This window comes from Abramis brama (assembly GCF_963993115.1).
Source record: "Abramis brama genome assembly, chromosome: 1".
Classification (NCBI taxonomy): Eukaryota; Metazoa; Chordata; class Actinopteri; order Cypriniformes; family Leuciscidae; genus Abramis; species Abramis brama.
The window spans coordinates 69951262-69971863 of record NC_139963.1 but is presented as its reverse complement, the minus strand read 5'-3'; the positions used below and the strand labels follow the sequence as shown (position 1 = coordinate 69971863).

The following is a 20602-nucleotide window of genomic DNA, read 5'->3' as shown; positions in this document are numbered from 1 at the left end:
TTCTTGTGTCTTTATTCTGTCTCCCAAAGTTGTCTGCATATTATTAAAATAGCCTTTAAATTATAGGCTGATAGCTCAAGACAACATACAAACTTGTTGCATGTTGCATGCTTTGGATGTTGCTTTACACTCAACTGGAAATCTTTTTGATACACAACCTTTACTTTATCAAAGGTTATCATAAATGTTAAGCTTCAGATGCATTAACAGTTGTTTTCTCTATGTTTTAGAACGTTGGTCAAATTAATTGATAATACTGACTAACCATTAGGCTAATCATAAAAATTAGGCCTACATCTTATCAGTTTAGTAATGCTATCATTCTTATCTTATGTAATCTTTTTGTAAACAAGTGAACACAAAAACACACTGGTGTAGAAGGCATGGGTATACCAAAACATTAAGGAAAGGTATATTCATAAATACATATTTGAATAATATAGTAAATATTTTTTAGTCCTGCTGTATTAATTTTGTCCTTTATCCCATGTTTTTCTCTTGTCTAACATTCTCGTTTTTACAGCTGAATATGAATAAAATATGTCATTTTAAGACACTGTATCTTACTATAAAAGTAATTTAGAGTTAATGAGTGAATGCTTTAAAAAAATTCAATCATTTTTACACAGCAATATGTTGAGGCAAATGTTTTTGTTTATCAATTTTATGTATGTATATGTATATGTATTTAGGATAGGTAGATAACTTTATACATAATGTTTTATATTATAAAAATTATATGTATTATATTCTTTAAATGAGAATACTTTTTAATTATATGTCCAAATCCAACCACACCTGAGAAACTTCTTTTCTGATCTCTGTTTCGGTGCAATTTACTATTGTACAGCTTTGGCCAATAAATAATTGGTTCATTACATATAGTTTCAATCATCATTCAATTAGTTATGGTGATGTTTTAGAATAACGAGTCTTAACCACAATTCATGTAAATAAACCTACCCATCTTTGTTGAATTTGTCATTTTGGCTGTCAATATAGATAAGGAAATGTTTAAAACCTTGTATGAATTTAAAGAATCTGAAAAGGTTCCTCATGGTGTTTCTAAAAAAAATGAAAAATATGTCCTTAGAAGGGCACAGACCTTCACAATGAGAGGTGAGTTAAGTAACACTTAGTGATTTCTCTGTCTCTTCATGATCAAAACATATTACTTTTAGATGAGGTCTTATACTATATTATACAGTGAGATTTTTATTTGCCCTAGATGCAAACACCCTTAATTTTGTACTCCCATGCATGATATCAATGAAAGAAAATGTGAAATTTGGCAGTGTCAAATAAAAAACAAAATTAAATGCATCAATTTGCTAGAGTTTTGTCTCTGTTTTATTAAAATGAAGTGCACTTACCTTTGAAATGGACTACAAATTGCACAAACTGAGTATAACATTACTTTAGTTGGACCTTGCTATGTATACATCAATGCAATTGAAATTATCATTTAATTTGACCAACATTCTAAAGCATTGCAAGAGAAAACAACTGTTAAAGCAACTGAAGCCTAACATTTATGATAACCTTTAACAGTTGTGTACTATCAAAAAGATTTTCAGTTTAGCGTAAAGCAACATCCAAAGCTTCCAACAACATGCAACTCCAAGTTCGTATGTTGTCTTAAGCTATCATATATCATATAAAAGCTATTTCAATAATAGCCTACAGACAACTTTGGGAGACAGAATCAAAACACAAGAATATATCTGTACATATTTATTTAAACATACATTAATAGACATTTAAAAAGCTTAATCTCAGAAACGAATAGTTAGGACTCAGGAGTAGTTTAGAACGCGATCTGAGGCGCTCACGCTAATAATTTCTGTTCCACTCGCTTGTATTGGTCGCCCCCGCCCACGCTATGGTCTCGTGAATATTCATGATAGCTCCACCCATTGGAACCAAATATTTAAGGAACTGAATATAAGCTGTGTCCCAATGTTGAAGGCTGCATCCTTCGAAGGACGCAGACTTCAAGGATGCAGCCTATGCGTCCTCTGAAGGACGCACCATGTAGCCTTCCTAGGATTTCCTAATTGTGCAACCAGGTGTTCCCGATCACCGCTCCTGGCGCCAAGCAACGGTGCGAGAGGACAGCTGCTATCCTGATCATTCATTTTGATAACTGAGTAAACAGCTATGGAGCCAGAATTGGCTATTGTCATTTTTATGTTTTATATTTTACTGGAGGTCATGGTGTGCCCCGGCGCTGCCGGATCATGTATTTTCGGTTTAGCCCTGTTTGAATACAAAACCCAATTTAATATAAAAAGTCCAGTATTTCTCGCGCTCGTCATCTGCAGCTGTCACGGTTGCCAGGCGACAAGAACAATCCTTCGTAGGCTAGACCGGTCCGAGCGCTTCAGATGCGCCCTTTGATATGGGACGCTGCTGTAGTTAGCAACAATTTGTTAATATTGTGACAATAAACCTACATTTTGTTACTTTAATTTTCGGAACTGCATATTTCGCTAAGTATTCACCATAGACTGTAAAAAATAGGTATTCACTTACAAATGTGAAGTAACCTGAAGTACTTTTTTCCCTCACATCACAATGTGATTACATTAAACTACACAAAAGTATATAATGTAACAACCAGATATTACTGTATATTGAAAATATACAGAAGTAAAATGCAACATAGCCTACGCAGTAATGCAGTAGTAGCCTAATATAAATGCAGTAGTTATTAAAAGTACTTTTTTCAGAAAGCCGTCGATTGAATCAGCCCTGCAAACCTGTTGGTAGACAACTCAGTGGATAGTGGAAATATGCACTTTAACACTCTGGAGACCATCCCATGATGTCCCACCAGCAGGAGGCCTTACCAGGGGCAGCCCATCCCGGTCCAGCAGCTCAGCTCAATAGAGTCTACATCATTTTTTTCTTATTTTATGTATTGTAAAATTAAATGTTTATGTTGATTTTGATGTTTAGCGTATTTTGTAAATAGTTGGAAAAAGTACTTTAATGTAGCCTAAAGAACAAATTATTTTCATTTACCAATTTTATTTGAAAAAATAAAAAGGTATAGAATTTGTTTCATGCAGAAAGTATTACTGTCATTACAAAAATAAACAATGTCCAGAACAATTCATTCTCTTTTATTTACACAAATAAAGTTGCATAAAAATAAATGTACATAATTTTTCTTTTAAAAAATAAAAGTGAAAAAAGTTAAACAAGAATATGTAGAAAATATATATATTTTTCAATCATTCTCTCAAGAAGAGAAAACAGCCTGTCCATCCTCTCCCTTCTTTCCTGTGCTCTCCTCGCCTCTGCCTCCCTCTGTAGTTGCATTTCTTCTCTGATCAAGTCCAAAAACTCGTCCTGTCTCGCCGCCTTTGTGCTGGTGCTGCTGCCCCTGGCTCCTCCTCACCGTGGGCGCCCACTGCTGAACTCGGCCCTGTGTGTCCTCAGAGATTGAGGCGATGAGGACAGGGGGGTTGGTGCAATGCATCTGTCCCAACACCTCATCCATGAGGACAAACCAGGGCCAAGCTTCAGCAGTGGGTTTCCCACTCACACCCTCTCCTGTCCCAGGACACTTGCAATCCTAAAGGCAGAGCAAATGAACCATGGCTTGTTAACAACAACAGGACAATACATTTCAGCAAAGATGTGTGTATTACTTCTCTTTATATATATATATATATATATATATATATATATATATATATATATATATATATATATATACCCATTTTTTCCTGAATTGTTCTAAAAAAGCAGAAAAGGGTACTTAACACAGAGGAGCAATCTTAAGTGCATTGTTAACACTGCAAAATATGACACATCAAGACATGCATACAAAATACTTAAGAAATCATATTTCTGTATACTAAAATTTTGTTAAAACCACATATCTTGCATGACAGCACTACAAAAACACATAAAAGTGAAACCCCATTGCCTTATCTACTGCTTTTCTTATTGTTTTGGGCTTTATTGGGTGAGTGATATTTCTTATAATACACAAGTGCAAATATTACAAATAGGTCGTTAAACTAATAACGTTATTACCACAAGTTTTGCCTAAAACTACCTGATAAATGAAGCCACGCGATGGTGACGAAGGAGTTAAGAAGAAGTTTATAAGAAAATTTAACTCTGGTTTCGCTAGCTATTTGAGTAAATGAAAACATAATACTTACATTTAAATGTGAATTTGCTGTCCACCACAGATCTCTAGTCTCGGCCGCCTTTAAAAATAAATAAATAAATGCTGTCGTCAACGGCGCGCAATGACTTATTGGGTAGAATAGGCCGCTAAGTGTCCATTTATGTATCCTTCTTTTCACGGGGAAACGAAGGGTGCATTTGGCGTCGCTTTTGAATCAGGGAAGCCTTCGTCGCGGCGCGATGACGCCAACCGGCCTTCGAATACGGCCTTCGAAGGATGGAGAATTGAATTGGGACAGCCTTCATCGAGCCGCGGTGACGCAATCGGCCTTCAAATACGGCCTTCGAAGGACGCAGCCTTCACTTTGGGACCACTAGCGGCGCCAGGATTTTGATTGTAGGTGGGCCTCCAGAAAACTGGATGGGCCAGTTAAAATAAGCCAAAAAAAAAAAAAAAAGGGGGGGGTTCCCCTTCATCTCCGTTTCAGCGCTTTTCTGCGGCACGTAGGACAGCGACTCATAGCCTACCTGAATTTAATGCGTAATACAGGTTTAAAAAAAAACAAAAAAACTTAAACAGGATTACAATTTAATTGAATGTATTGTTTAATAAAATTATAGGCCTATTATTTTTAGTTTATTAGGGTGCTGCAGCACCCCCTGTTTTCACAGAATTGTAAATGCAACGCATATGTTTGTTCATTAAAATTTATTAATTTTTAGCATTTAGTCATTTATTTGTAATAAACACTTTAAGTGGGCTATTTAAAAATGGTTATTTATATGTTAAATTATCTTTTTAAAACATAAGCGCAGAGTGTTATGTAATATTGTGTGTGTCGAAAAAATTTGTCCGCATGCTGCTCAAAAAAAAAAAAAAAAAAAAACCCAGTCAAAAACCCAACTGTCAGTGTTTTGTAAGGAACAGGCAAATATGTTAAATATATCAGGATACATTTGAATTGTTTACTAATAAAACAGTTCTTTTTTTTATGTCAGTGTCGGCTAGACAGATGAAGTTGACGACTCGCGATCTTCGCAGCGCCAGAGAGAAATGCACATTTCATACGAATTACATAAGCAGCGCAGTCTGTTTTCTTTCGTTTTGAATTGTTCTGCTTAAAAGTAGACATTTCAAGCTATCTATATGTCTCAGGTCTGTGAGGCAATAGGCTACCTTATAGGCCTACGCTGAGTTTCGGTTCATTTATGAGACGAGCTCCAGGTTCGCCAGCGCCTCCGTGTCCTGATTATCTATTTTCTAATAGCCTGTATTTAGCTACTTCTTATTAAATCCAGAAAATTTGTTGATGAAACATTGATTAAAATTAAGATACAATTAATACAAAACGAAATTAAATTTAAAGACAGGCTTTGTGCTTTCAGTTTTAGGTCTCTGTGAAAGTTTTAAAACATTATTTTAGTGCCGCTTTAGAGCGCTCACGTCCGTAGCGGAGAACTGTCTGTAACTTTTTTTTTTTTTTGTGTGTGAAATAATTTTTTTTTAAAAATGCAACTTAGTCCAGTGCGACTTAGGCTAAATATGTTTTTTTCTTCTTCGTGGCGCATTTTTTGACTGATATGCGTCTCCGGAGCGACTTATAAAATAGGCTACGGTAAGTTATTTATTCTTTTTGTGCAAATGTCCCATAAAGTCCCATCCTTTAAGGATGGTCCATTGCATTACGAATAAAAGCAGAATCAATAAAGTCAAAAATGTGATGTGCAGTCAGGTGGTTTGAGTGTGTGCGCGTTTTTTGACGAGTTTTATAGTCTTGATATTGTTTCTTATTCAAAAGTGGTGACCCCCCCCCCACCAAAAAAAAAAAAAAAAAAATCAGCACCCCCCAACCTAAAACCTCTTCCCGCGGCCCTGGCAGCAACAGCTGTAAAGATGAAGTTGTCGATCGTCATCTCCGTGAACGCGCCTATAGAGAGAAATGCACATCATGGATTGCATAATCAGAGAGTATAGGCCTAGCCTTTTTCTTTTCGTTTTAAATAGTTAAAAAGACATTTCAAGCTTTAAGATATATTTCATGTCTGTGAGGCATATGCTGAGTTTCGTTAAGTTAGGATTAGATGCGCTCCTGTTCACGAGCAATGCAAGTGACCGCGCGGGCGCCTCTATGATTATATTGTCTGTCTCCTATATTTATCCAGGCAATTGGTTGATAAAAAAAATATTAAAATTAAGATACAATTTATACAAAACGAAATTCACTTAAAAAAGGCCTTTCTAACTTAATTAAGTGGTCAAAATCATGTCTGACCCGCTCCATGTCTCTCGATATTGCGTATCCTATCTTACTCGTGCGGTTCACTTTTCATAATCAACTTAGATGAAAAAATAACATTATAATATTTTAACAAATATGAAACTAAATGAGCTTGATGGCTACAACACATATAGGCCTACAGACTCTCTATTTATACAAATTGCTGCACACTAATTTTATTCTGAATTTTGCACACAAGGCATTTGTTTGTGCATGCATAGTAAAACATATCTGCAACATTTATCAAGTTCACTGATAATTATGCGTGCATTTATTATTATCTTAATGAATAATGTAACAAGGACGAATGAAGGCTAAACTGCGTTGTTTGTTTAGAATGGAATGGATCGCAAATAGATCCGAATGAAGGAATGTACAAAACCATAGTAGAAAATGGGTGGGCCCGGACCTAAAATGGGTGGGCCCAGGCCCACCCGGGCCCAATGGTAGCGCCGCGGCTGTTTGGGACACAGCTATATTGTAACACCGGAAATAGTCGACCATCCGGGTATCTTTGAAACCAACATACTACGATCTGGGATGTACTAATTCTATTTTCTGAGACTATTTAGGGCGGATAGTATGCGATTTGGGACGCAGCGTCGAGTCTTCTGAGGTGAGGAGAGCAGTTCACGGTATTTCTCATTACACAACCATCACACACACTTTATACAGTTTGATTAAGCGACAGGCTCATTTCTGTATTGTTTTCATCGACCACAGCGATACTTGTGCGTCTTTTCTGGCGTCTTCCTTCTGAAATAAACATTTAGTGCAGCAGCAGCGAGCATGAGGAGAATATGTTGAGTTCATTCAGACCTGAGCGAGTTTGTGCTCGTTTGTGTGATTGTCTCGATGTTTGGAGTGAGAACTGTTACTGAATGTCAAGTCAAGAGGTAAAGTTTGAGATCTGTGAGGGGAATTATGTGAATCGATCTCTTACTTTACGTTGAGCCTATAATGAGCCACGTGAGACATTAAATCAACTCTTAGGCTACATGTTAATAAATGAATAGCGTTTTACTCTTGAACAATATTACTTTGTGATGCTCTTTAGTTTTAAATGTTTTATGATCATTGTTAGTTTCAGCCCATATTATTTTAATGATAGATCTAAGTACTTGATTAATGTCAAAATCAAACTAGATTTAGATTAATGTGGACATTATGCTGCTGTAAATTCCCATCAGCTACAAGTGAAGACGAGCATCAGGAAGAGCTGAAATCTGCAAAGACTGAGTTTACTAAAGAGGACAGAGAGAACATGAGTGATCCAGAACCCTGCAGAATGAAACACACTGAAGATCCTGAAGAACAAAGAGGTTGGTGTTTATTCCTCATTCATTCATGATGCTGAAGAACATTCATGTTAGAAACATTCAAGCACTTCATCACATTTAGATAAACAGTTCAACTATGAAATGGTACAGAATGTTCTGGGCAGGGCTCCAGACTAACTTTTTTTACTGACAAATTCTTTAATAATAAATAGACATCGTACAGATTTTACAATGTGCAGTTTTATTTTTAAGGAACACGCTGACTTTTTGGGACTTTAGCTTATTCTCCTTATCCCCTAGAGTTAGATAAGTCCATACATACCCTTCTCATCTCCGTGTGTGCCGTAACTCTGTCTGACGCACCCACCGCTAGCCTAGCTTAGCACAAAGACTGGAGGTAAACGGCTCCAGATAGCATACTGCTTAGAGCCCTGTACGGTAGAGATGCGCGGATGGGCTATTATTTCATCCGCAACCGCATCACAAAACTCATCATCCGTCCGCCATCCATCCGCACCAACATTTTAGAACAATTTTCAAAACCGCACCCGCCCGCCATCCGCTGATTGGTGTATACATATATTTTTCATTTGATTGGTTCAACTGCCCGCCACCCGCCCGAATTTAATTAAAATATTATTTTTTGTCACGTCATCCGCCCGATCTGCGGTTTATCCGCGGAGTCCGCGGCTGTAACCGCCAACCGCGCATCTCTACTGTACGGAGCAAAACATCCAGCCCTAACTGAGACCTGGCCCGTGGTGTTCAAGCCCTACTCCGGCCCCTGCCCGAAAACGTCTGCAATTTTTCAGCCCGAACCCGACCCGAGACCAACATCAATATCACTTTAAGCTCTCTCTGACATGCGCTGACTTTGCTACACACACACACGCTACTAAGAGGTAAAATTTTATTATAGACCTCAAACATAACTACCACCCCTGACAATTATGCCCACAAATATTAATACAGACTGTCCATTACAGAGAAGCATAAGCATGCAGTAGAGAATATTATATAGCCAAATGGTATCCAACAGTAAATAAAGATTTACGGCCTACCTTTTTTTGATGTTAAAGGAGAAGTTCACTTTTAAAATGAAAATTCTGTCATCATATACTCACCCTAATGTTGTTTCAAACCTGTATGAATTTCTTTCTTCTGCTGAACAGAAAGGAAGATATTTAGAAGAATATCAGTAACCAGACAGTTTTTGGGTCCCATTGACTTCCATAGTATATTTTTTTCCTACTATGGAAGTCAATGGGACCCAAAAACTGTCTGTTCTAAATAAATATTTGGTCGCACCGGCAGGCAAAAATGCGACCAATTGGTCACAATCTGGAGCCCTGCTGGGTTTGTTTTTTGTTTTTTCAACAAATGGTCAGTAGAGGAAGGTTTGAGAATTTTATATTGATTGTCAACATCAGATCAAGCTAAATACTATTGTAACTTTTATTTTACATAATCAGTAAACACCAAGTTACTAATAAAGTTGTATTTGTCAAATATCATATGTTGTTCATAGTTATAGATAGGCCTGTCGCAATAGTCAATAAATTAATTAATCGCACAATAAAAAAAATTAGGCTAGCTCGATAATTTTTCTGCCCACGATAATTCCATTTGCATGCTTGTTTGTTTTCCTCGTCTCTCTCTCTCTCTCTCTCTCTACCAAAGAGACTGGATGACCACTCTCGGTTCCTTAGCGTATAGGAGGAGTGAGCCTTGTGTGGGAAAGCGGGACTGCTTGCGGCGACTGCCGGGAGAGAGAGAAGACGCTAGTTGTGAGTTGGAGAGAAAAAAAAGAAAAAAAATGGAGTGGTGTGGGAGCACTTCGGATTCAAACCGAATGATCGTGGTGAACCACTTAACCTGAGCGATCCGGTATGTCGAGCCCGATCTTATGAAAATGCGTATCTATACCATGAATGTTATTTCTCGTGCCATTTATACGGCAAAAAAAGTTTTTGATACGCACGCACTCCTCACCCCTAATCCTAACCAAGTATTATCAGTGCGTAGCATATACACGCAATAAAGTGCGTCTCCGTCTTCCCGACAGTACACAATCACTTGGGCGTTTGTTTAGTCGACAAAGTAACAGGAGGACAGTGCACAATGGTGTGATATGGCCTGTTGAGCCTTTTTTATTTGTTTACAAAGGTCCTGGCAGTTTTGCCTGTTATGGAATGCATCACTATTTATGTCTGAGCCTAATGTTTAATATTTTTTGAAGTGCAATTTTGTTTACATCCATTTTATTTATTGTTTTTGTTATTTATTCAAGTACATTTTTTTTGTAAACAGACACTGAGACTCCATTGCTTTTATTGTTTTTGGTTGTTTTGTTAATTTTTTGTGGATATTTAAAATGTTTACCGTTTTCAATGTTTAATATTCTTTAGAAATAAAGGTTTATAGGTCTTTGAAAAGGTGTACCTGCATTATTATGCCATTATCATTATATTAGATGAAAATGGTCTCAGAACGACAATATTATCGTTTATCGCAATCATTTCTTGGACAATTTATCGTCCGGCTAAATTTGTTATCGTGACAGGCCTAGTTATAGAGATTCTTCTTGGAGTAACTTTGGTAACAGGGTTGATGAATACAGTCAGTGCTACAGTTTGTGTAAAAACTGAGACAATGGATTGAGATTATTTTCTTGTCTTCCCATCATGCAGTAGAAAGAGCCCAGATGATGTCACTTCCTGTGTGTCACAGTTTTAAGAAATGCTCTGTTTTTGAAAGGAGGAAAATCATGTCAGGAGAAACAGGGTTGAGTGAAACATGTAGGACACAGATAAAGATAATAAACGTTTGTGTTATTTCTCACAGGGTAATTCACTTGAGCTTGTGTTTCTGGTGTCCCACTTTCACATGCGCATGAATGGAAGTCAGTGCAAGGAAAAGTCTAGTGTGAACGGCCATTAATAATTAAAGTTTTTTGTCAAATAAATATCAATCTCAAAGTTGGTGTCAAAATATGGCAGTATTGTATATTATAATGTAGTGTTGCACGGTGTACCGATACTTCAAAAGTATCGCGATACTCGGAAATTAAAAACGTCACGATACCTAAATTTATCAGTATCGATACGTAAAAAATAAAAATAAAAAACGCCTCCCTATCGCTCTATGGACGTCTGTTTTTTTTTTTCCTGAAGCACGCAGCAAAGAAGCTGCCGCTGTCAGTGTCATGTGACAAAACACTACAGCGAGATGGCTGCATGTGCGAGCACAAGTGGTCCACATCGTAGAAAAAGATGACGCGAGGAGTGACATATGGAAGTACGTTGCCTACCTTGCTCTGTTGCACGGTGCACCGATACTTCAAAAGTAAATCGGAAATTAAAAACGTCACGATTCCTAAATGTATTAGTATCGATACTTCTAAGAATGACCGCGTTCCAGATTTGTAAGGCCGGCGACACACTGGCTGCGTGGCGTGTCCGTTTTTATTTCGGCCTGCGAAATAAAATATTTAACTGCCTGCATGACGCACTCAGGCGCAGCTCGAGACGCACGGAAAACCCCTGCATGCCAGAAATAGAACCGACGCCTATTTTTCACGCGACACGCAAGCGTTTCCAGGCAAAATAGAATAGGGAAAGATGTTTCTATGTCATTTTGACACGAATACATATTAATAAATTACATTTTGATGTTTGAAAGTCTCTAGGTTTTGACATAAATACAATATAAATGTAATTTAAAAAAAAATTATTGATTTTCAAATATTGCACCTCTCAATACAGAACGAAATATTCTGTAGCCTATTTTGCCGTCAACACTGCCGACGTTGTCTTTGCTGCTATATATTTATGTTTAACATGAAGTATAGGCCTTCCACAACTCTCTCCCCATATGTAAAATATATCACCAATGAGGCTTATCATATGTTACCAATATTAAACATTGTTTAATATAATCGCTGTTCATATTTTTATTAAAAGTTCAGAATCAAGATAAAGTTATTACCGGTAACTCTTATGTTTCTTATGATAAATGAGATAATGCTGCTAAATTTATTTTATTTTTTTTACCTTGAATGTCATTGCTCTAATTTTTTTTATATATTTTGATATTTCATATTTTGTTCAAATGTTTAATATATCTGCTGTTCATATGTTCATTTATTATTGTGTTATATGATTAGAATGTTGTCCCGGTTTTAAAATAAAGCACAGCAATGATATTTGAGAGTGTTTCTCCCTTTTCAGGAAAAGTATCGAAAAAGTATCGAAATCGCAATACTTGACTTGGTATCGGTATCGAAACAATAATTTTGGTATCGTGACAACACTATTATAATGTTAATATCATGTTAGATAATTGTGACATTGATCAAATATATTCAATAGTTCTTGCTAAAGAAACATGGGATTCGTGCCTACAATGTTTTAAAGATAATAATTGGAAGATGAATTTTCCTCATTCATGGAAAGTTTCAAGGACATATAATCAATTTATAAAAAGACATCAAATTATCATAATATTTTATAAACGTGATGCCGATTTTATTACACCAGGGCTCACTTTCATGTCCTTTCACATTATATTTCTCTCTTTGAATTATTTTGATGTACTGAAAATTAAATTAATAATTTTCTCTTTGATTTCAGACCTGATGGAAGAGAGCGAGGAGAGTGAAGAACCGAGTGAATTGGAGGAGGAACATCATGTCAAACCTGGAGAAAAACCATTGAGTCGCTCAAAGACTAAAAAGACATTTATAAAGAAAAGAGCCAAGAAATCTTTCACCTGCACTCAGTGTGGAAAGAGTTGCACAAAGAAAGGAATTCTTGAGCAACACATGAGGATCCACACTGGAGAGAAGCCGTTCTCATGTGATCAGTGCGGCAAAACATTTCTTAGGTCATCACACCTGAAGACACACCTGACAGTTCATACGAAGGAGAAGCCACATTCATGTTCTGTGTGTGGAAAGAGTTTTTCATGGCTGCCAACTTTACATAGACATCAGAAAACTCACACTGGTGTGAGAGAGTACATGTGCTTTGAGTGTGAGAAGACTTTTATTACAGCGATAGATTTAAAACAACACGAGAGGATTCACACTGGAGAGAAACCTTACAAGTGTTCACACTGTGACAAGAGATTCAGTCACTTATCAACTCTGAAAACACATGAGATGATCCACACTGGAGAGAAGCCGTACACGTGTGATCAATGTGGGAAGTGTTTCACTGACAAAAGGCAACTTGATGTTCACATGAGGATCCACACAGGACAGAAGCCATTCATGTGTGATCAGTGTGAAAAGAGATTCTCAAGCAAAGGTAATCTTAAGAGTCATATGAGGACCCACACTGGAGAGAAGCCGTTCTCATGTGATCAATGCGGCAAAACATTTTGTAGTGCATCAGTCCTGAAGACACACCTGACAGTTCATACGAAGCCGCATTCATGTTCTGTGTGTGGAAAGAGTTTTTCACTGCTGCAATATTTACACACACATCAGAAAATTCACACTGGTGTGAGAGATTACATGTGCATTGAGTGTGAGAAGACTTTTACTACAGCAAACTGTTTAAAACGGCACCAGAGAATTCACACTGGAGAAAAACCTTACAAGTGTTCACACTGTGACAAGAGATTCAGTCTGTCTGAACATCTGAAAAGACATGAGAGGATCCACACTGGAGAGAAGCCGCACACGTGTGATCAGTGTGGAACGAGTTTCTCTGATAAAGCTCACCTGAAGCGACAAATGAAGATCCATTCTGGAGAAAAACCTTACAAGTGTTCACACTGTGACAAGAGATTCAGTGAGTCATCATCTCTGAAAAGACATGACAGGATCCACACTGGAGAAAAACCACATCACCTCAGTCTGAGATCACTGTAAGTAGTTTATTTTCATGTGTTGAGTAACAAAGTGAGACACATCAACACACATCACCCTATAGCCAAATCTCTCCTCTTTGCCGGTGTGTGGTGAGGACAGGACTACTCGACAACAAAGATATTTGTCGACAATTTTTTATTGTCGACAATGTTGACTAATCATTTCAGCCCTAGTAATGAGCAAGCGTTTGAGAAACTGGACATCTTGTTGGTTTTATACAAATTACTTAAGCAGAGAATATTTGTTTTCAGTTTGAATGCAATCATTTAAAAGTACACACTTAAATGTGTATAAAGGTATATGGCTCATAAATGTGTGACAAGTTTTCGCTGAGTTTTGTTTCAGTTTATAGACGTGCTCAAGAAAAGTTCAGTGAGACGGAGAGGCAGAACGCACACCCTGTTTATTTTCTTTATTTTACAAAAGCACAATGTTTTGATCTGATTGTAAGTGGACACATATAAAAGTAGACATCTCACAGATTCTTTTTTATTTCTTTTTTCTGTATGACCATAAATGACGGAGTAATTTAAGTTTATTGTGCTACAATGTGGAGAAAATCCAGCAAAACGCGCCGGCGCGTTTGCCAACCCCAGAGGGTTAACTTGTTTTCAACCAACAGGAATGTCTAATTTGTCAGTTCAAATCAATGCAAAAAAAACACAAATTCGCTCTCTGACAGTAGGTGGCGCTCATGTAAAGCAGAAATACAGCACTATACAGGGCTCTAGACTGCGAGTAAATGGTCACATTTTGCGAACTTTTTATAAGAGAGAGCTGCCATTTCTGCTGCATACCAGAAACATCACACGGCAAACGAAAGCAGACTGAACCCACGCTACCCGTCTGAGCTGCGCAGCGCAAACAGTTTATCAGCTCAGAGCAATACTAGACAGCGGTTTACTCGTGAGCCAATCTCGATCACGCAACAACATTACTCAGGCATGAAAACTCCTCACCTTTCGGCGAAATTCGCCATTTTAAAACCAAAATGGGTCACCTACGTGATTTGTGCAGATCCGATGAGAAAATATTTATGGGGTGGGTCGTGGTCGAGGTCGAGGCCAGCATTTATCCCCTATAAAGTTACCATAAACTTCGCAGCTTTAAAAAACAATCATCATTCTTAATGCCGAAACATGACAGCCAATACGAGTCAGAGTAACGTTAGGGCAGAAATGTTTTCAAAGTCTTTTACACCGCGAGTCTGACAACTGGACACACTGCCGAACATAGAACCGCACGTCGGAAAGCAAGCCTGAGGTAAGTTAGCTTACAATGTTAACTGTCCTGTCAGATACAGACAGCGATGTTGCCAATGTCATTATTTATAATTTTGACATAGAAGTGGGCGGGATAATATCGCGAGCGGGCGCGGGCGCCGTGAGCTCTGAGCGAGCAGGAACGAGTAACAGTTAGTGAGTTGTCGTCGAAAAAGATGGATAACGCAAAAAAAGCTGTCGGGGGCTAAAAATAGAAAAAGAAAGAGGGGAAATGAGATGGCATGTCAACTGATGCGACAGTAGCTAAATAAGTGGATGGTGAAAGGCATTTGTTGCATTTCAGTGCATTTGTTTTACAATAGATGGCTATTAGGCTACTATCATGGGATATTATTAATATTATAACTATTATTGTAGTAGTAATGTAGACAGACACTGTAACTAAAAGAGTTTTGAATTTTTCTTTGTTTAATTTGCACCAGATTGATGAATTTAACATTAAAAAGCACAACATTTTCTGACGGGAGAGCATGCCCCCGAACCCCCCTAGAGTGGCAGAGGTCCACTCACCACAGTGATCCAAAAAATCCTGTGAGAAATCCTGGTATTACTATGCCAATGCAGCTTACAGATTTTTGGGGGGGATTCATCACTGTGGAGTATAGTTCAATTCTATTAATAAGTGAGAATTTTGTACTTATTTCATCTGTTCGTGTTAACTCTCACGTGTTCCTACTCGCTCATTACAATTATTTATTTGGTTCACCCAAAAAGTTCATAGTTCACCCAAAAAGGAAAAATAGCCCATGATTTACTCACCCTCAACTCATCCTAAGTGTGTATGACCTTATGACCAGAGATATCACGCAACACCTGAAATCCCCACACGTTGAGCCTGGTCATCGATGACAGTACCTTGTCCCACTCGCCACAGCACAGACACTCTATTTCAGTCGGCATAGGTTGGCATATTCCCCCACACTCACATCACCAGTTCATGTTGGCTCTCATCCTCACGTCCTCAGGCTGTTGAGCGATCGCAACCTCCTCCTCCTGTCGATCTATTTCCAAAGCGCGCAGCTCCTCTTCTCAAACTCTGGTTCATAGAGGTATGGTTCTGGATCTTGACTGTCTGAGAAGTCACCCTCTTCGTCTCTCACAAAATCAGCCATGTTCATCGCAATTCACTATGTCTACTGTAGGAAAAATAGCCGGCTACTTTTCACGCCGGTATGTTGACGGAAGTTTTCAGGTGTTGCGTAATATCTCTGCGCCCAAGTAAGTGCTTTGCCTGTGCTCCCCCCCCAATATAGTCCCAAGTCAATATCTGCCTAGGAAATCACCTTATGTCAAGTCAAGTCATCTTCATTTATATAGCGCTTTTAACAATGTAGATTGTTTCAAAGCAGCTTCACAGAGATAAATGTATAATTTAAGGTAACAGATTGTTTTGGCTTTATAGCGGTTCTTTAATGAAGTTATTTTCCAGCTAAAGTTAGTTTTGATTGATTCGCTTCCGTCGCAACGATCATATGTTATTAAATGAGGGGCCGCCAAGATGACACCATTCTCTCTACACAGACTTTAAAGGCACACTATGCAGCTTTCCGTTTTTGTCAAACGGCGACCCCTAGAGTCGCTGTGGAGTACTTGTATTTAACGTTACTGTCGTAAATACCACTCACGCAGAGCCGTCTCTGCACTCACGGCCTGATCCCTTCCGCCCTCTATACCGGTACCTTGTTCAGTAGGATGGAAGCTGTAATGAGTGGAAATAAGGTGTGACCCCTTTAAGAGCTGCGCGCGCCCTGTTGAACTGTCGGCAGTCTGTATTGTATGTGCACCTCGACCACCCCATGTATGCGGGTTATTTCAGTTTGATGCTCATTCTTATCCTACTTTTGTTTATCAAGTAAAGCTGTGGACGGTAGAACGGGTGATAGACAGTTACACGAGTTTGATTGGGGAATAAAGTGCAAGTTGTGAGATGTCAATCGCCTCCGTGAGTCTTTGATCCGCCGGCCCAAAGTTGCAAGGGTGATTTTTCGTCTCACAGGCACTTGGGGGGTGCGAGGCGACCACCATTCAACCCGAAAAAAGTCATAGAACTATTCCAATGACTCAGAAGCTGTTCGGTTAGGGTAAAAAAGTTACTTAGTTCAACTTTAAACACGAACCTGTGAGAAACGCTGATGGCGTTCACATGCACATTAAGAATTAGTTCTATAGTTATGTGCGTTTTAATATACGTGTATGTGTGCAGGTTTGGAATTCCCTACAAGCCAAGCCTAAACAAAGTACTGGTCTTTCCTTATAAATTTTGATACAGAATTTTATTTTATTTTGTCACTTCGGGGTAGGTACGCGAATTGAGTTTTCCCAACGACGATTTATCTGTAGAGTGAAGGGATCCTCCATAGGGAGAGACTAGTTGGCACTTCAGCACTGCGTTGACATCGGTTGGTCCTTCATCAGATCTGGATACAAAGTTCTTTCGTCAGATCTGGATACGGCCTGAATCCGGCAGGCTGCGGAAAACCTTGGGATAAACAGACACTAAAATTAACGTAGATGCCATTCTTCTTATGATGCAAGTTTTTTTTTGTCCAATAATTAAAATCTTTTTTTTTATTTTATTTAGAAGTAGGAAATTACTAGTCATCCAATTTTTTATATCAGCTATGCATTCCGTTAATTTTGTGAATTGGTAAGTTTCGTTAGGTTTGCTTCTTCTAATATCTTTGACAGAAAAGGTAGATTCGAGATCGGCCTGTAATTGACTAATTCTGTAGGATCCAGTTGCGTTTTTTTAACAAGCGGTTTAATCATAGCCAGCTTAAAGTTTTTTGGTACGTATCCTAGAGACAAAGACGAATTAATGATATTAAGAAGAGGATCTGTGGGGTTAATCTTCGCATTCTGTTTTACTGACAGCCAAGCGTAACATTCCCAGCATCTGGTTTTAGAGCGTAGCCTCACATCAATAGGGTTGAAAAATAAGCAGATCTAGCAGCTTTTAAAGCCTCTCTGTATGCAATCGAACTGTCTTTCCATGAAATGCGAAATACCTCTAGTTTTGTTTTCTTTTGTTTTCTAGTTTTGCGCTCCATTTTTCTGGCTGCTCTCTTATGGCGCGTTTCCACCGAGTGGTACGGTACGGTACGGGTCGGGTCGGTACCCTTTTATTTGCGTTTCCACTGCCAAAAGTTGAGAATGGTACCAAAAAGCCGAACCGTACCGTACCACTTTTTGGGTACCCTTCCGTTGGGGTACCTAGCACAGTGGAACGGTACTAAAGGGTGGAGCTAGACTCACTGCAGAACGTTGATTGGTTGACAGAGAATCGTCATTTGCGCGTGCCGCAAGGGGAAAGACACAACACACGAGGCGCCATTTTTAAATTACAACACCGTCGCAACAATGTCGCCGCGCAGCATAACTTTACCATGGTCGACCCAGGAGGTGCAGACCTTCTTGGGTATCATCGGTGAAGAAAGGGTGCAAAGGGAACTCGATGGCATGGTGAGAAACGAAAAGGTTTTTCAGCATGTTTCTGAGAGGATGGCTGTCGAGGGTTACCAGCGGACGTCCGAGCAGTGCCGCATTAAATGCAAGAAACTGCGGAGTGACTATCGTAAGGTGAAAGACCACAACAGCCGGAGTGGTGTTCACAGAAAAAATTGGAAGTGGCTAGAAATGATGGACGCCATCTACGGGCACAGACCGGCGAGTTTGGGACGAGAAGGAGGCATCGATACGGCTACCTCGTTGCTGGAGTCGATGATGGAGCCTCCCGGTAAGTTTGTAATTGTGAAATATAACGTTAGTATACATCGATCACGGGAAAGCTTACGTTCAATGCACAACTTTTGTGCAAGTCTGTTGTTTGTCTGTCAGCCAGCCAGTGTGGTATCAACCGATCATTTGCAAGCTAGCAAAACGCTAACGTTAGTTTATTAGCCTGTGGTGGACGGAGTACATGTCCAGTAACGTTACTTGTAGCCTACAGATACCCTAATAAAATACAACTGTTTTATTACTAAACATATTCTACTAAATATATATTAAAGAGAGATGGGTCCAATGATATAGCTTAAGGAAAGAGTAAGAACTCCATCTGAAAATTATTATGAAATATCAGAGCAAGGTGAAAATGTCCACATTCAATAGGCTTAAACAGTACAGTAATGTTGTGGGGTAAAAAGTACAATATTATGCTTTGGAATGTAGTGCAATAAAAGTTACTCTTATAAAATTATAGATACTTGAAAAAAAAAATACTTATGTACATTATACAAAGTAAAAATGCTTTGTTTGGCTACCCACTCAGTCCTACTACGTTGTATGTTCTGTATTTATCTCAACCGCATTGTTGCCGTTTGTGTTATTAACGTGACTTTTGTAAATTTTCAGTTGAGCATCCTAGCTGTCAGGAGGAAATGGAGGCACTTGATGAGATTTCCACCCTTGAAAGCTCAAGTTCGCCTGCCAGGACATCAACCCCGACACCACCACCAGAATCTGCTCCATCAACTTCGAGTGAACCTCGGCGTATTACAATCGGTAAGACATGAACACCAGAGTGAAAAGAAATGTATAATACTGTAATAATATATACTAGAGGTGTAACAATATATCGTGCCATAATATATTTCGCAATACAAAAGCGCAACAATACGTATTGTGGATGTTGACAATATGTATCATGGATAGTTCTCCCAAAATAAAAATTACTGTGTGAGAAAAAATTCATGTTTTCAGAGTGTCAGTACTACATTAAATTACTATATAATGTTGCTTATGATGTATACTAATGCAATGGGGGAATATTTGTGGGTCCTCATAATGGCAAATGTCTTATTACCAGAACGTTAAGAATATTCGTCTAAAATAATTCAGTATTTTCAGCTTCAGAATCATGAATATTTTTATTCTGGTGTCACCATTGTCCTTGGGTTACAAGCACCAAGTCCAAGCCTATCCATTCAAACCCACAATGTAATATCCAAGTTTTCATTTTAATCGACGACAATTTTATTTTTTTTACCTTTTATCATATGTCGTGGAGTATCGCAATATTGTATCACGAGTTCATTATCGTCATATGTTAATATATACATGTCCAATTTAGACATTGTATTGTAGTACTGTAGATATCTCCCCATAATATTGGTTGGCTCAAATCACAAGGATCAAAATGCTTCGCTAAACAAACCAACATTCCTGTCTCTTTTGCATTCCAGGCAAGAGGAAAAGGGGGCAACAGGATGTTCATGCGGCCCTGGTTGAGATGCAGGCAGCTGATGAGAAGCAGCAGGAGTGGTTGGAGAGGATGGAGGAACGCCGTGACCGGCGCTTCGAACTTATGCTGGAGGATGCACGTGAGGCAAGGCGGCATGAGGCTGAACTAACTCGCCAACACATGGAGCAGTCTGCAAGCTTCAATCAGGCCTTCCTCGGCACGCTCAGTCAGCTGGTGCAGGCGTTGAGTAGTCGCCCCAACCCTGTGCCATGATCCAGCCACTTGTGCTCTTTTGCACACAGCACTTTAGACTTGTTTACTTTTTTGGACTTATTTAGTTTTTTGTTTGCACTCGTTTACTTTGTTTGCACTTTTAATTTTTGTTTGCACTTGTTTACAAAACCTTTTTTCTGTCGCACAGCTCATTTTTTTGTCAATAGCATTTGTTTGACTTTTTAAATTAAAGTACTTTTTCATTACCTCATGTGTCCTGTGTTCAATGGCCATCTCACACAATTCCTCCCTTACCCATTCTATAAATTGAGGTCGTT

At 38.6% G+C, this 20602-nt stretch overlaps 2 protein-coding genes across 3 annotated transcripts in view; both read left to right on the top strand.

Moving 5' to 3' along the window:
• Positions 1 to 20602, top strand: part of LOC311094626 (uncharacterized protein) — a 168387-nt gene that overhangs the window by 130265 nt on the left and 17520 nt on the right. Inside the window, exons 1-2 of one of the 2 annotated variants that reach the window (XM_084132705.1) lie at positions 6942 to 7044; positions 7619 to 7750. The exons of the other annotated variant lie outside the window; for it this stretch is intronic. The gene's annotated coding sequence lies outside the window, so the exon portion shown is untranslated. Of the gene's footprint in view, positions 1 to 6941; positions 7045 to 7618; positions 7751 to 20602 lie in introns of those variants that run through there. 2 annotated transcript variants of the gene reach the window in all.
• LOC311065929 (uncharacterized protein) lies at positions 18096 to 20529 on the top strand. The gene is made up of 3 exons (XM_084086793.1): positions 18096 to 18605; positions 19223 to 19372; positions 20053 to 20529. The coding sequence occupies exons 1-3, from the start codon at positions 18230 to 18232 to the stop codon at positions 20322 to 20324; spliced, it is 798 nt and encodes a 265-aa protein (XP_083942919.1). The 5' UTR covers positions 18096 to 18229; the 3' UTR covers positions 20325 to 20529.